This window comes from Lonchura striata, chromosome 36, assembly GCF_046129695.1.
Source record: "Lonchura striata isolate bLonStr1 chromosome 36, bLonStr1.mat, whole genome shotgun sequence".
Classification (NCBI taxonomy): Eukaryota; Metazoa; Chordata; class Aves; order Passeriformes; family Estrildidae; genus Lonchura; species Lonchura striata.
Window position 1 is genome coordinate 1,795,341 of NC_134638.1, and position 14,168 is coordinate 1,809,508.

Consider the following 14,168-nt stretch of genomic DNA (forward strand, 5'->3'; position numbering starts at 1 on the left):
TCAGTGGCACCAGCACCAGGCACTGTCCCCGTGTGTCCGGCCCCAGGTGCAACGTGCTCAGTTTGCTGTGCCTGTTGTGCTTTTGTGTCCCTGTCCTGTCCCCGTAAAAGGTGGAGACTCCTGTGTCCCTGTCCTGTCCCCTGTCCATCCTGGACACTCCTGTGTCCCTGTCCTGGACACGTCCCTGTCCCTGTCCTGTCCCCAGGTGGACACTGGACACTTCCTGTGTCCTTGTCCTGTCCCCATAAAAGGTGGACACTTCATGTCCCTGTCCTGTCCCCAGGTGGACACTGGACACTTCCTGTGTCCTTGTCCTGTCCCCGTAAAAGGTGGACACTTCCTGTGTCCCTGTCCTGTCCCCTGTGGGTCCTGGACACTGCTTGTCCCTGTCCTGTCCCCAGGGGGACACTGGACACTTCCCTGTCCCTGTCCTGGACACTTCCATGTCCCTGTCCTGTCCCCATAGATGCTGGACACTTCCTGTGTCCCTGTCCTGTCCCCTGTGGGTCCTGGACACTGCTGTGTCCCTGTCCTGTCCCCAGGGGGACACTGGACATTTCCCTGTCCCTGTCCTGTCCCCTGTGAGTCCTGGACACTTCCCTGTCCCTGTCCTGGACACTTCCATGTCCCTGTCCTGTCCCCATAAAAGCTGGACACTCCTGTGTCCCTGTCTTGGACACTTTCATATCCCTGTCCTGTCCTTTGTCCATCCTGGACACTTCCCTGTCCCTGTCCTGGACACTCCTGTGTCCCTGTCCTGTCCCCAAGGGGACACTGGACACTTCCCTATCCCTGTCCTGTCCTGGACACTTCCCTGTCCCTGTCCTGTCCCCTGTCCATCCTGGACACTGCTGTGTCCCTGTCCTGTCCCCAGGGGACACTGGACATGTCCCTGTCCCCATTCTGTTCCCTGTAGCCGTTCCATGAGTCCCCGTGTCCCCATCCCCTCCCTGTCCCCGTGTCCCTGCAGTGTCGCCGCAGTGTCGCCGTCCCCTCGGTGTCCCCGGGTGTCCCTGGGTGTCCCCTGGTGTCCCCGGGTGTCCCCTGGTGTCCCCTCATGTCCCCGGGTGTCCCCGGGTGTCCCCTCATGTCCCCGGGTGTCCCCGGGTGTCCCCTGGTGTCCCCTGGTGTCCCTGGGTGTCCCCTGGTGTCCCCTCATGTCCCCGGGTGTCCCCGGGTGTCCCCGGGTGTCCCCTGGTGTCCCTGGGTGTCCCCTGGTGTCCCCTCATGTCCCCGGGTGTCCCCTGGTGTCCCCTCATGTCCCCAGGTGTCCCCGGGTGTCCCCGGGTGTCCCCGGGTGTCCCCAGGTGTCCCTGGGTGTCCCCTGGTGTCCCCTCATGTCCCCGGGTGTCCCCGGGTGTCCCCTGGTGTCCCTGGGTGTCCCCGGGTGTCCCCTGGTGTCCCCTGGTGTCCCCGGGTGTCCCCGGGTGTCCCTGGGTGTCCCCGGGTGTCCCCTCATGTCCCCGGGTGTCCCCTGGTGTCCCCTCATGTCCCCAGGTGTCCCTGGGTGTCCCCTGGTGTCCCCTCATGTCCCCGGGTGTCCCCGGGTGTCCCTGGGTGTCCCTGGGTGTCCCCGGGTGTCCCTGGGTGTCCCCTCATGTCCCTGGGTGTCCCCTCATGTCCCCGGGTGTCCCCGCAGGGTCCCGGCGCCGCCGCTGCCGCTGGAGGAGCTCCGGGCGTTCCTGGAGCGGATGAAGCGACTGCCCTGCGAGATGCACGCGCTGGGGGCCGTGCAGGTGGGGACACGCGTGTGACACGGGGTCACACGGGTCACACGGGGTCACACATGTCACACGGGGTCACACGGGGTCACACGGGGTCACAGGAGTCACACGGGTCACACAGGATCACACGTGTCACAGGAGTCACATGGGGTCACACGGGGTCACATGGGGTCACACTGGGGTCACAGGGGTCACACGGGGTCACACGGTGTCCCTGGGCTGTCACATCATGTCTGAGCCGTGTGCCAAGCGTGTCCCAGGGGTGTCAGACCCATCTCCCACCACGTCCCACCCATCTCCCGCGTTGTCCCTCACCCCTCCCATCCCCATGTCCCAGCCATGTTGCATCATGTCCCACCCATCTCCCACCATCTCCCTCACCCCTCCCCATGTCCGTGTCCCAGGGATGTCCCACCCATCTCCAACCCTGTCCCACCATCTCCCTCACCCCATCCCCGTGTCCATGTCCCAGGGCTGTCACACCCTGTCCCACCCATCTCCCACCATGTCCCACCCATCTCCCACCCCATCCCACCCTGTCCCACCCTGACCCCATCCCCGTGTCCATGTCCCAGGGATGTCCCAGGGATGTCCCACCCGTGTCCCACCCTGTCCCACCCATCTCCCACCCCACCGCCTCCCTCACCCCTCCCCGTGTCCCTGGGATGTCCCACCCATCTCCCACCCCACCCCACCCCACCCCATCCCACCGTCTCCCTCACCCATCCCCGTCTCCCACCCTGTCCCACCCATCTCCCACCCCACCCCACCCCACCCCACCGTCTCCCTCACCCCTCCCCGTGTCCCAGGGATGTCCCACCCGTCTCCCACCCCACCCCACCCCATCCCACCGTCTCCCTCACCCATCCCCGTGTCCCAGGGATGTCCCACCCATCTCCCACCCCATCCCACCGTCTCCCTCACCCATCCCCGTGTCCCCGCGCAGGCTCTGCTGTCGCAGGCCGAGTCCTTCCAGTCGGATCTGCGGGCGGCGCTGGCCGAGCCGGCGGCGGGCGCGGCGGCTCTGCGGGCGCTGCTGGAGCGGGGCGCCCGGCTGGGCGTGGCGGTGCCCGAGGCGCGGCGCCTGCGGCGGCAGCTGGCCCAGGCCGCCTGGCTGGAGGAGGTGACGGCCGCGCTGCGCTCGCCCCGCGCCCCCGTGCCCCTGCCCGCCATGCGCGGCCTCATCCAGGCCGGCCGCACCCTGGCCCCCGGCCCCGCCGTGGACGCCGCCATGGCCGAGCTGCAGGAGCTGCTGACCATCGCCCAGAGGTGGGAGGAGAAGGCGCAGATGTGCCTGGAGGCCAGGTATGGGGGGGAGAGAAGACTCCTCGGGGGGAGGAAAAGGGGATGGGGGTGTGCCTTGTGTGTTTGGGGGGAGAAAAAGGGGCTGGGGGCTGCCCCTTGTGTGATAAAGGGGCTGGGGGCTGCCCCTCATGGTTTTAGGGGGTGTAAAGGGGCTGGGGGCTGCCCCTTGTGTCACCTGAGTGGGGGTAAAGGGGCTGGGGGCTGCTCATCATGGTTTTAGGGGGTGTAAAGGGACTGGGGGCTGCCCCTTGTGTGATAAAGGGGCTGGAGGCTGCCCCTCATGGTTTTAGGGGGTGTAAAGGGGCTGGGGGCTGCCCCTTGTGTGATAAAGGGGCTGGGGGCTGTCCCTTGTGTCACCTGAGTGGGGGTAAAGGGGCTGGGGGCTGCTCATCATGGTTTTGGGAGGAGAAAAAGGGGCTGGGGGCTGCCCCTTGTGTGATAAAGGGGCTGGGGGCTGCCCCTGATGGTTTTAGGGGGTGTAAAGGGGCTGGGGGCTGCCCCTTGTGTGATAAAGGGGCTGGGGGCTGTCCCTTGTGTGATAAAGGGGCTGGGGGCTGCCCCTTGTGTGATAAAGGGGTTGGGGGCTGCACCTTGTGTGATAAAGGGGTTGGGGGTGTGCCTTGTGTGTTTGGGGGGGTAAAAAGGGGCTGGGGGCTGCACCTTGTGTGATAAAGGGGCTGGGGGCTGCCCCTTGTGTCACCTGAGTGGGGATAAAGGGGCTGGGGGCTGCACCTTGTGTGATAAAGGGGTTGGGGGTGTAGCTTGTGTGATAAAGGGGCTGGGGGCTGCCCCTCATGGTTTTGGGGGGAGAAAAAAGGGCTGGGGGCTGCACCTTGTGTGATAAAGGGGCTGGGGGCTGCCCCCTTGTGTCTTTGGGCAGATAAAAAGGGGCTGGGGGCTGCCCCTTGTGTGTTTGGGGGGATAAAAAGGGGCTGGGGGCTGCCCCTTGTGTCTCTCCAGGGCTATAAAGGGTCTGGGGGTTCCGGGGGGATCTCTGGGGGTGTGGGGGGGGTCTCTGGGGGTGTGGGGGTGTCTCTGGGGGTTCTGGGGGGTCTCTGGGGGTCTCTGGGGTTTTGGGGGGGTCTCCTGAGGGTCCCTGTCCCCCCCCCAGGCAGAAGCACCCCCCGGCCACGCTGGCTGCCATCATCAAGGAGGCCGAGAACATCCCGGCGCTGCTGCCCAACATCCAGGCCCTGAAGGAGGCCCTGGCCAAGGCCCGCGCCTGGATCGCCGACGTCGAGGAGATCCAGGTGGGCTCCAGGACCCCCAGAGCCACCCCAGGGGGGCTGCGGACCCCCGGAACCCCCCCGGGACCCCTCACTGCACCCCCAGAGCTGCCCGGGGGGCTGCGGACCCCCAGAACCCCCCCAGGACCCCTCACTGCACCCCCAGAGCCGCCCCGAGGGGCTGCGGACCCCCAGAACCCCCCCAGGACCCCTCACTGCACCCCCAGAGCCGCCCGGGGGCTGCGGACCCCCGGGACCCCCCCAGGACCCCTCACTGCACCCCCAGAGCCGCCCGGGGGGCTGCGGACCCCTGCCACCGGGGCTGGCCCCACGGACATTCTCGTGTCCCCACGGACCCCACGGACACCTCCCTGTCCCCACGGATACCGTGTCCCCATCCCTGTCCCATCCCTGTCCCTGCCACCGTGTCCCTGTCCCTGCCACCGTGTCCCCATCCTTGTCCCTGCCACCGTGTCCCCATCCCTGTCCCATTCCTGTCCCTGCCACCGTGTCCCCATCCCCATCCCTGCCACCGTGTCCCCGTCCTTGTCCCTGCCACCGTGTCCCTGTCACCATGATCCCATCCTGTCCCTGTCCCATCCCTGTCCCTGCCACTGTATCCTCATTCCTGTCCCATTCCTATCCCTGCCACCGTGTCCCCATCCCTGTCCCTGCCACCGTGTCCCCATCCCCATCCCTGCCACCGTGTCCCCGTCCTTGTCCCTGCCACCGTGTCCCTGTCACCATGATCCCATCCTGTCCCATCCCTGTCCCTGCCACCGTGTTCCTGTTCCTGCCACCATGTCCCCATCCCTGTCCCATCCCTGTCCCTGCCACCGTGTCCTCATCCCTGTCCCCATCCCTGTCCCTGCCACCGTGTTCCTGTCCCTGCCACTGTGTCCCCATCCCTGTCCCATCCCTGTCCCTGCCACCATGTCCCCATCCCTGTTCCTGCCACCGTGTCCTCATCCCTGTCCCATCCCTGTCCCTGTCACCATGAACCCATCCTGTCCCTGTCCCATTCCCATCCCTGCCACCGTGTCCCATCCCTGTCCCATTCCCATCCCTGCCACCGTGTCCCCATCCCTGTCCCATCCCTGTCCCATCCCTGTCCCATTCCTGTCCCTGACACCGTGTCCCCATCCCTGTCCCATCCCTGTCCCTGCCACCACGTCCCCATCCTGTCCCATCCCTGTCCCATCCCTGTCCCTGCCACCGTGTCCCCCCCGTCCCTCCCCCGTGCCCATCCCCGCCCAGGTGCCTCTCTCATCCCGTCCCCGTGTCCCCCCGTGTCCCCCAGAACGGTGACCACTACCCGTGCCTGGACGACCTGGAGGGGCTGGTGGCCGTGGGCCGGGACCTGCCGGTGCGGCTGGAGGAGCTGCGGCAGCTCGAGGTGCAGGTGGGCACCGCGCACTCCTGGCGGGACAAGGCCTCCCGCACCTTCCTCAAGAAGAACTCCTGCTACACCCTGCTCGAGGTGGGTCTTGGGGGGGCTCCGGGGTGGGGGGTGGGGGTCCCGGCTGGGTGCTGACCCCTCCCCGGGTGTCCCCAGGTGCTGTGTCCCTGCGCCGACGCCGGCTCGGACAGCAGCAAGAGGCTCAAGTGGCGGCAGGAGCCGGGGCTGTACCGGCTGGACGCCGAGAGCTTGGGGCTGTCGGCGCAGGACCTGCGGGACCCCGGTGCTGTGGTGAGGACTTGGGGGGGTTTGGGGGGCACCACGGGACCCCCAGAGCTGGCTCTGCTCGTGTCCCTGCTGTCCCCACCCCGGGGACATCCGACCTCGATTCCTGTCACTGCTCGCGTTCCTTGTCCCAAGATTGTGGGGTTTGGGGGTTTGGGGTGCACCCTGTGATCCCCCACTAACCCCATCACTTCTCACCCCCCTGCTGTGCCCCACCCCAGATTTTGGTGTTCAAGGGTTTGGGGTGGGGGACACCCACATTTCCCCCAATCCCTGTCCCCTCTCACTCCCTTGCTGTCCCCCAAATCATGGCATTGAAGGGTTGGGGTTGGGGGGCACCCACATTTCCCCCAATCCCTGTCCCTGCTCTCCCCCACCATAAATTTTGGGATTCAAGGGTTTGGGTGGGGGTCACCCCCAATCCCCCCGTCCCCCCTCACCCCCTGCTCTCCCCCACCCCAGATTTTGGTGTTCAAGGGTTTGGGGTTGGGGGGCACCCACATTTCCCCCAATCCCTGTCCCTGCTCTCCCCCACCATAACTTTTGGGATTCAAGTGTTTGGGGTGGGGGTCACCCACATTTCCCCTGTCCCCTCTAACCCTCCTCCTGTCCCCCACCCCAGATTTTGGGATTCAGGTGTTTGGGCTGGGGTCACCCCCATTCCCCCTGTCCCCCCTCACCCCCTGCTGTCCCCCACCCCAGATTTTGGGATTCAGGGGTTTGGGGTGGGGTCACCCCCATTCCCCCTGTCCCCCCTCACCCCCTGCTCTCCCCCACCCCAGATTTTGGGATTCAAGGGTTTGGGGTGGGGGTCACCCCCATTTCCCCCTGTCCCCCCTCAATCCCTGCTGTCCCCCACCCCAGATTTTGGTGTTCAAGGGGTTTGGGGTGGGGGTCACCCCCATTTCCCCCTGTCCCCCCTCACCCCCCGCTGTCCCCCACTCCAGATTTTGGGATTCAAGGGTTTGGGGTGGGGGTCACCCACATTTCCCCTATCCCCTCTAACCCTCCTCCTGTCCCCCACCCCAGATTTTGGTGTTCAAGGGGTTTGGGGTGGGGGTCACCCCCATTCCCCTCGTCCCCCCTCAATCCCTGCTGTCCCCCACCCCAGATTTTGGTGTTCAAGGGGTTTGGGGTGGGGGTCACCCCCATTCCCCCCGTCCCCCCTCAATCCCTGCTCTCCCCCACCCCAGATTTTGGGATTCAGGGGTTTGGGCTGGGGTCACCCCCATTCCCCTCGTCCCCCCTCAATCCCTGCTCTCCCCCACCCCAGATTTTGGGATTCAGGGGTTTGGGCTGGGGGTCACCCCCATCCCCCCTCACCCCCCGCTGTCCCCCCAGATCGTGGCGTTCAAGGAGGGCGAGCAGAAGGAGAAGGAGGGCATGCTGCGCCTCCGCCACGCCAACGCCCAGAAATCCGCGCCGCCCCTGCCGGGCCCGGGGCCGCCGTCCTGCGTGTGCGGGCAGCCCGCGGGGCCGGCCATGCTGCAGTGCCAGCTCTGCCGGGACTGGTTCCACGGCTCCTGCGTGGCCTGGCCCCGCCTGGGCAACCAGAAGCCCTCGCCAGCCTGGTGGGAGTGGGACGCCAAGTTCCTGTGCCCGCTGTGCCAGCGCTCGCGCCGGCCGCGCCTCGAGACCATCCTGGCGCTGCTGGTGGCCCTGCAGAAGCTGCCGGTGAGGCTGCCCGAGGGCGAGGCCCTGCAGTGCCTGACCGAGCGGGCCATCACCTGGCAGGACCGTGCCCGCCAGCTCCTGGCGTCGCCCGAGGTGGCCGGGCCCCTGGAGCGCCTGGCGGCGCTGCGGCACCGGCTGCACGGCGACGGCGACGGCGCCCTGCGCGAGGCCAGCCGCAACGAGCAGACCAAGGTGGGGATCGGGGGGGTTATGGGGGTTTGGGAGGAGTTATGGGGGTTTGGGGAGATTTATGGGGGTTTGGGGGAGATTTAAGGGGCATTTGGGGGAGTTATTAGAGTTTGGGGGGGATTTATGGGGGAGTTATGGGGGTTTGGGGGAGATTTATGGGGCATTTGGGGGAGTTATTAGGGTTTGGGGGGGATTTATGGGGGAGTTATGGGGGTTTGGGGGAGATTTATGGGGGTTTGGAGGGAGTTACTGGGGTTTGGGGGGAGTTACAGGGGTTTGGAGGAGATTTATGGGGGAATTATTGGGGTTTGGGGGAGATTTATGGGGGTTTAGGGGGAATTTGGGGTGTTAGGATCCTGCACGAGGCCAGCTGCAAAGAGCAGACCAAGGTGGGGATCGGGGGAGTTATGGGGCTTTGGGGGAGAATTATGGGGGTCTGGGGGAGTTATGGGGGTTAGGGGGGAGTTATTGGGGATTTGGAGGAATTATTGGGGTTTGGGGGAGATTTATGGGGGTTTTGGGGAGATTTGGGGTGTTAGGATCCTGCGCGAGGCCAGCCACAACGAGCCGACCAAGGTGGGGATCGGGGGGTTTAGGGGAGATTTTTCGGGGTTTGGGTGGAATTTGTGGGGGTTTTGGGAGGAACTTGTTGGGTTTTGGGTGGAATTTGTAGGGTTTTGGGGCAATTACGGGGCTTTTGGCGAGACTTGGGGGGAATTTGGGCTGTCAAACCCCAGCGCGAGGCCAGCCGCAAGGAGCAGACCACGGTGGAAGGGTTTGGGGGTCCCTGGGGAGGTTTGGGGGTCCCTGGGGAGGTTTGGGGCAGATTTTGGGGTTCTGGGGCGGGTTTGGGGGTGGTTTTGGGGCTGGGGGAGGCTGAGCCCCCCAAAACTCCTTCACTGTGTCCCTCCAGGTGTCGGTGGAGAACGGGGACGCCCCCAGCCCCGAGAAGAACGGGCCCCTGCCCTCGGGTGAGTGGGGCCGGAGCAGATCCCACGGGGAGGGACGGGGGACCCGGGGGTCCCTGCAGTGTCCCCATGTCCCCATGATGTCCCCATGTCCCCACGGTGTCCCCGCAGAGCTGGAGGTGCTGAGCGCACCCGGTGTCCCCATGGCCCTGTGGTGTCCCCACCATGTCCCCACCATGTCCCCATGTCCCTGTGGTTTCTGCTCAGTGTCCCCACGATGTCCCCACGATGTCCCCATGTCCCTGTGGTGTCTGCTCAGTGTCCCCACGATGTCCCCACGATGTCCCCATGTCCTCGTGGTGTCCCCACGATGTCCCCACGATGTCCCCATGTCCCTGCAGAGCTGGAGGCGCTGAGCGCGGCGCTGCCGCGGCTGCAGGGCCCGGTGCTGGAGCTGGCCGGGGCCACACGCTGTGTCCCTGTGGTGTCCCCTCAGTGTCCCCACCATGTCCCCATGTCCCTGTGGTGTCCCCACGATGTCCCCACGGTGTCCCCATGTCCCTGTGGTGTCCCCACGATGTCCCCATGTCCCTGTGGTTTCTGCTCAGTGTCCCCACGATGTCCCCATGTCCCTGTGGTGTCCCCACGATGTCCCCGTGTCCCCGCAGAGCTGGAGGCGCTGAGCGCGGCGCTGCCGCGGCTGCAGGGCCCGGTGCTGGAGCTGGCTGGGGTCACACGCTGTGTCCCTGTGGTGTCCCCATGTCCCCGTGGTGTCCCCTCAGTGTCCCCACGATGTCCCCGTGTCCCCGCAGAGCTGGAGGCGCTGAGCGCGGCGCTGCCGCGGCTGCAGGGCCCGGTGCTGGAGCTGGCTGGGGTCACACGCTGTGTCCCTGTGGTGTCCCCACAATGTCCCCACCATGTCACCATGTCCCTGTGGTGTCCCCTCAGTGTCCCCACGATGTCCCCATGTCCCCGCAGAGCTGGAGGCGCTGAGCGCGGCGCTGCCGCGGCTGCAGGGCCCGGTGCTGGAGCTGGCCGAGGCCACGCGGCGGCCGCTGGAGGAGCTGATGATGGAGGGCGACCTGCTGGAGGTGACGCTGGACGAGGCCCAGAGCATCTGGCGGCTGCTGCAGGCCACGCGCCCGCCCCCGCTGGGCCTGTTCCGCCTGCTGCTGGAGGTGCGGGCACCCCGAAACTGATGGGGCACCCCAAAACTGCCCGGGGACCCCAAAACTGCCCGGGGACCCCAGAAATGCCAGGGGAGCAGAACAGATCCCCAAAACTGCCTGGGGAGCCCAAACCTGCCCAGGCACCCCGAACGTGCCCAGGGACCCCAAAACTGCCCAGGGACCCCAGAAATGCCTGGGGTACAGAACAGATCCCCAAAACTGCCCGGGGACCCCAAAACTGCCCGGGGACCCCAAAACTACCCGGGCACCCTGAACCTTCCCAGGGCACCCCAAAACTGCCCGGGGTACAGAACAGATCCCCAAAACTGCCCAGGGACCCCAAAACTGCCCAGGGACCCCAGAAATGCCTGGGGTACAGAACAGATCCCCAAAACTGCCCAGGGACCCCAAAACTGCCCAGGGTACAGAACAGATCCCCAAAACTGCCCGGGGACCCCAAAACTGCCCGGGGACCCCAAAACTACCCGGGGACCCTGAACCTTCCCAGGGCACCCCAAAACTGCCCGGGGTACAGAACAGATCCCCAAAACTGCCTGGGGACCCCAAAACTGCCCGGGGACCTCAAAACTGCCCGGGGACCCTGAACCTGCCCAGGGACCCCGAAGCTGCCCAGGGCACCCCAAAACTGCCCAGGGACCCCAAACCTCCCTGGTGAACAGCCCCAAACCTGCCCGGGGACCCCCAGAACTGTCCAGGCACTCTGAATGTGCCCGGGGACCCCAAAACTGCCCGGGGTACAGAACAGACCCCCCAAAACTGCCCGGGGACCCCAAACCTGCCTGGGGACCCCGAAACTGCCCAGGGACCCCAAACCTGCCCGGGGACCCCAAAACTGCCCGGGGTACAGAACAGATCCCCAAAACTGCCCGGGGACCCCAAACCTGCCCGGGGACCTCAAAACTGCCCGGGGACCCCGAACCTGCCCAGGGCACCCCAAAACTGCCCAGGGACCCCAAACCTCCCTGGTGAACAGCCCCAAACCTGCCCGGGGACCCCCAGAACTGTCCAGGCACTCCAAACGTGCCCAGGGACCCCAAAACTGCCCGGGGTACAGAACAGACCCCCCAAAACTGCCAGGGGACCCCAAAACTGCCCGGGGTACAGAACAGACCCCCCAAAACTGCCAGGGGACCCCAAAACTGCCCGGGGACCCCAAAACTGCCCGGGGTACAGAACAGACCCCCCAAAACTGCCCGGGGACCCCAAAACTGCCAGGGGACCCCAGAATTGCCCCAACCCCTGCAGGGCACCCCAAAACTGCCCCCAGATCATCTCTTAAAGCTCTTACTGCCCCCCTCAAATTCCCTCAGAGACCCCAAAACCAGCACCACGCAGCTCCTCGTGGTGGGGCTCCCCAAAATCCCCTCTGGCGACCCCAGAACTCTCCCCATGCCCTTCCTTAACCCCTTCCCCCCGACCCCTCAGGGCTGAGGGTCCCCAAAACCTTTTAGAGACCCCCCCCCAAATCCCTCCTTCCGCTGCTGTTCCACCACCTCCCCCCCACCCTGGGCACCCCAAACCCTGCCTTGCCCTGGCAGCCCAGCCCCTCCGCTCCCCAATTTTGGGGGGCTGATGGGGTGTCCCCCCCTGCAGCTGGAGCAGGCGGAGCGTCGGGGGGCTCGGGCCCGCGGCCGGGACCCCGAAAGGCGCCGGAAGCGCCGGGCGGAGCGGGGGCACCTCCCCTCCCTGGCCAAGGAGGAGCTGGAGCCAAAGAGGAGTCGGGGGCCCGAGGGGGGGGACCCCCGGGACAGCCCCACGCCCGGCCCCCAGACCCCCGGGGTGAGCACTGGGGGGGTTCCGGGGGGGGAGAGTGGGGTACAGAGGGGGTTAATGGGGTACAGAGGGGGTTAATGGGGGGATTGTGGGGTAGAGAGGGGGTTAATGGGGGGATTGTGGGGTACGGAAAGGGTTAATGGGGTTAATGGGGTACAGAGGGGGTTAATGGGGGGATTGTGGGGTACGGAAAGGGTTAATGGGGTACAGAGGGGGTTAATGGGGTACAGAGGGGGTTAATGGGGGGAATATGGGGTACAGAGGGGGTTAATGGGGGGATTGTGGGGTACGGAAAGGGTTAATGGGGCACAGAGGGGGCTAATAGGGGGAATATGGGGCACAGAAGGGGTTAATGGGGGGATTGTGGGGTACAGAAAGGGTTAATGGGGTACAGAGGGGGCTAATGGGGGGAATTGTGGGGTACGGAAAGGGTTAATGGGGGGAATATGGGGCACAGAAAGGGTTAATGGGGGATTGTGGGGTACAGAAGGGGATAATGGGGTACAGAGGGGGTTAATGGGGGATTGTGGGGTACGGAAAGGGTTAATGGGGGGAATATGGGGTACAGAAGGGGTTAATGGGGGGATTGGGGTACGGAAAGGGTTAATGGGGTACAGAGGGGGCTAATGGGGTACAGAGGGGGCTAATGGGAATATGGGGCACAGAAAGGGTTAATGGGGGATTGTGGGGTACAGAAAGGAGTTAATGGGGTACAGAAAGGGTTAATGGGGTAGAGAAAGGGTTAATGGGGTACAGAAAGGGTTAATGGGGGGAATTGTGGGGTCCATAATGAAAATTTGGGAGTTTTTGGGGTACGGGAGTGAATTATGGGGTGTGAGTGGGGTCCAGGATGAAAATTTGGGAGTTTTTGGGGTCCAGCATGAAAATTTAGGAGTTTTTGGGGTTGTGGGGTGGGGTTATGGGGCGAGAGGGCTCCCGGAGGAGCACGGGAGGATTTTGGGGTGCAGGGGGGAGGCTTTGGGGGTCAATGGGGTTACTTGTGGGGTGCAGAAATTTTGGGGTTGTCCCCCCCTAACCCCCGTGCCCCCCCCAGGACTCGTGACGCGGAGCCCCCAGCTCGGACGGACACGGCTGACACGGTGGGGATGGACTTGGGGGGGCCACCCCGGGCCCCCCAAAAACCTTGAGACCCCCCCAAAACCTCCCCAATTCGGGGTGGGGAATTGGGGGGGCGTCTCCCCCTCCCCTCCCCTCCCCCCCCCCCACGATGTAATTATTTGATTTGTTTCTTTTATATCATTCAACCCCGGGGGGGGGGGGTGGGTCACACACACCGCTGGGGGGGTCCGGGGGGTCCCCCAAAAATGGGGAGGGGGTCCCCAACCAGCACAGCAGGGCCAGCCCCCCCCCCCCCACCCCTCCCGCAATGGGTTTTTTATAGGATTTGGGGAGTGGGGGGGGGGGTGGGGGCAGATTTTGGGGTCCCCCTGCCCCCCCCTCCCCCCCGGCGACACTAACAAGCGGGGCGGGGGCGGGGGGGCCTTATTTTATTGTATTATGATTTTTTTTTATTATTATTAAACTTTGGAGGTTAAAAGGGGCGTCTGAGGTTATTTTGGGGGGGTTAAGGAGGGGTCTGGATTTGGGGAGATTTGGGGAGGGGTCTGAGTTGTTGTGAGGGGTTGGGATTTTGGGGGGTTCAGGGGTTTTGGGGTTTTTGTGGGTTTAGGATTTTGGGCGTTCAGGATTTTGGGGAGTTCAGGTTTTTGGAATTCGGGGATTTTGGGGGTTCAGGTTTTTGGAGATTCAGCATTTTGGGGTTCGGGATTTTGGGGGTTCAGGTTTTTGGGTGTTTGGGATTTTGGGGGTTCATGTTTTTGGTGGTTCAGGTTTTTGGAGGTTCAGGTTTTTGGGGTTCGGGATTCTGGGGGTTCAGGTTTTTGGGGGTTCAGGTTTTTGGTGGTTCAGGTTTTTGGGGGTTTGGGATTTTGGTGGTTCAGGTTTTTGGGGGTTCATATTTTTGGTGGTTCAGGTTTTTGGGGTTCGGGATTCTGGGGGTTCAGGTTTTTGGGTGTTTGGGATTTTGGGGGTTCATGTTTTTGGTGGTTCAGGTTTTTGGAGGTTCAGGTTTTTGGGGTTCGGGATTCTGGGGGTTCAGGTTTTTGGGGGTTCAGGTTTTTGGTGGTTCAGGTTTTTGGGGGTTTGGGATTTTGGTGGTTCAGGTTTTTGGGGGTTCATATTTTTGGTGGTTCAGGTTTTTGGGGTTCGGGATTCTGGGGGTTCAGGTTTTTGGTGGTTCAGGTTTTTGGGGATTTGGGATTTTGGCCGTTCAGGATTTTGGGGGTTTGGGATTCTGGGGGTTCAGGTTTTTTGGGGGTTCAGGTTTTTTGGAGGTTCAGGTTTTTGGGGTTCGGGATTCTGGGGGTTCAGGTTTTTGGGGTTCGGGATTTTGGCGGGTTCAGGTTTTTTGGGGGTTCAGAATTTTGGGGTTCGGGATTTTGGCGGGTTCGGGATTCTGGGGGTTCAGGTTTTTG

General features: G+C 64.1%; 1 protein-coding gene across 1 annotated transcript in view; it reads left to right on the forward strand.

Annotated features, from left to right (window-relative positions):
- The window catches only part of KDM5C (lysine demethylase 5C), a 39,932-nt gene extending 27,149 nt beyond the window's left edge, over positions 1-12,783 (forward strand). The window contains exons 18-27 of the mRNA XM_077789668.1: positions 1,640-1,736; positions 2,671-3,029; positions 4,141-4,279; positions 5,556-5,735; positions 5,811-5,945; positions 7,281-7,805; positions 8,716-8,773; positions 9,689-9,888; positions 11,494-11,679; positions 12,728-12,783. Coding sequence (XP_077645794.1) covers positions 1,640-1,736; positions 2,671-3,029; positions 4,141-4,279; positions 5,556-5,735; positions 5,811-5,945; positions 7,281-7,805; positions 8,716-8,773; positions 9,689-9,888; positions 11,494-11,679; positions 12,728-12,736 — 1,888 coding nt within the window. The 3' untranslated portion in view covers positions 12,737-12,783. The remainder of the gene's footprint in view (positions 1-1,639; positions 1,737-2,670; positions 3,030-4,140; positions 4,280-5,555; positions 5,736-5,810; positions 5,946-7,280; positions 7,806-8,715; positions 8,774-9,688; positions 9,889-11,493; positions 11,680-12,727) is intronic.
- Positions 12,784-14,168: the final 1,385 nt, after the last annotated feature.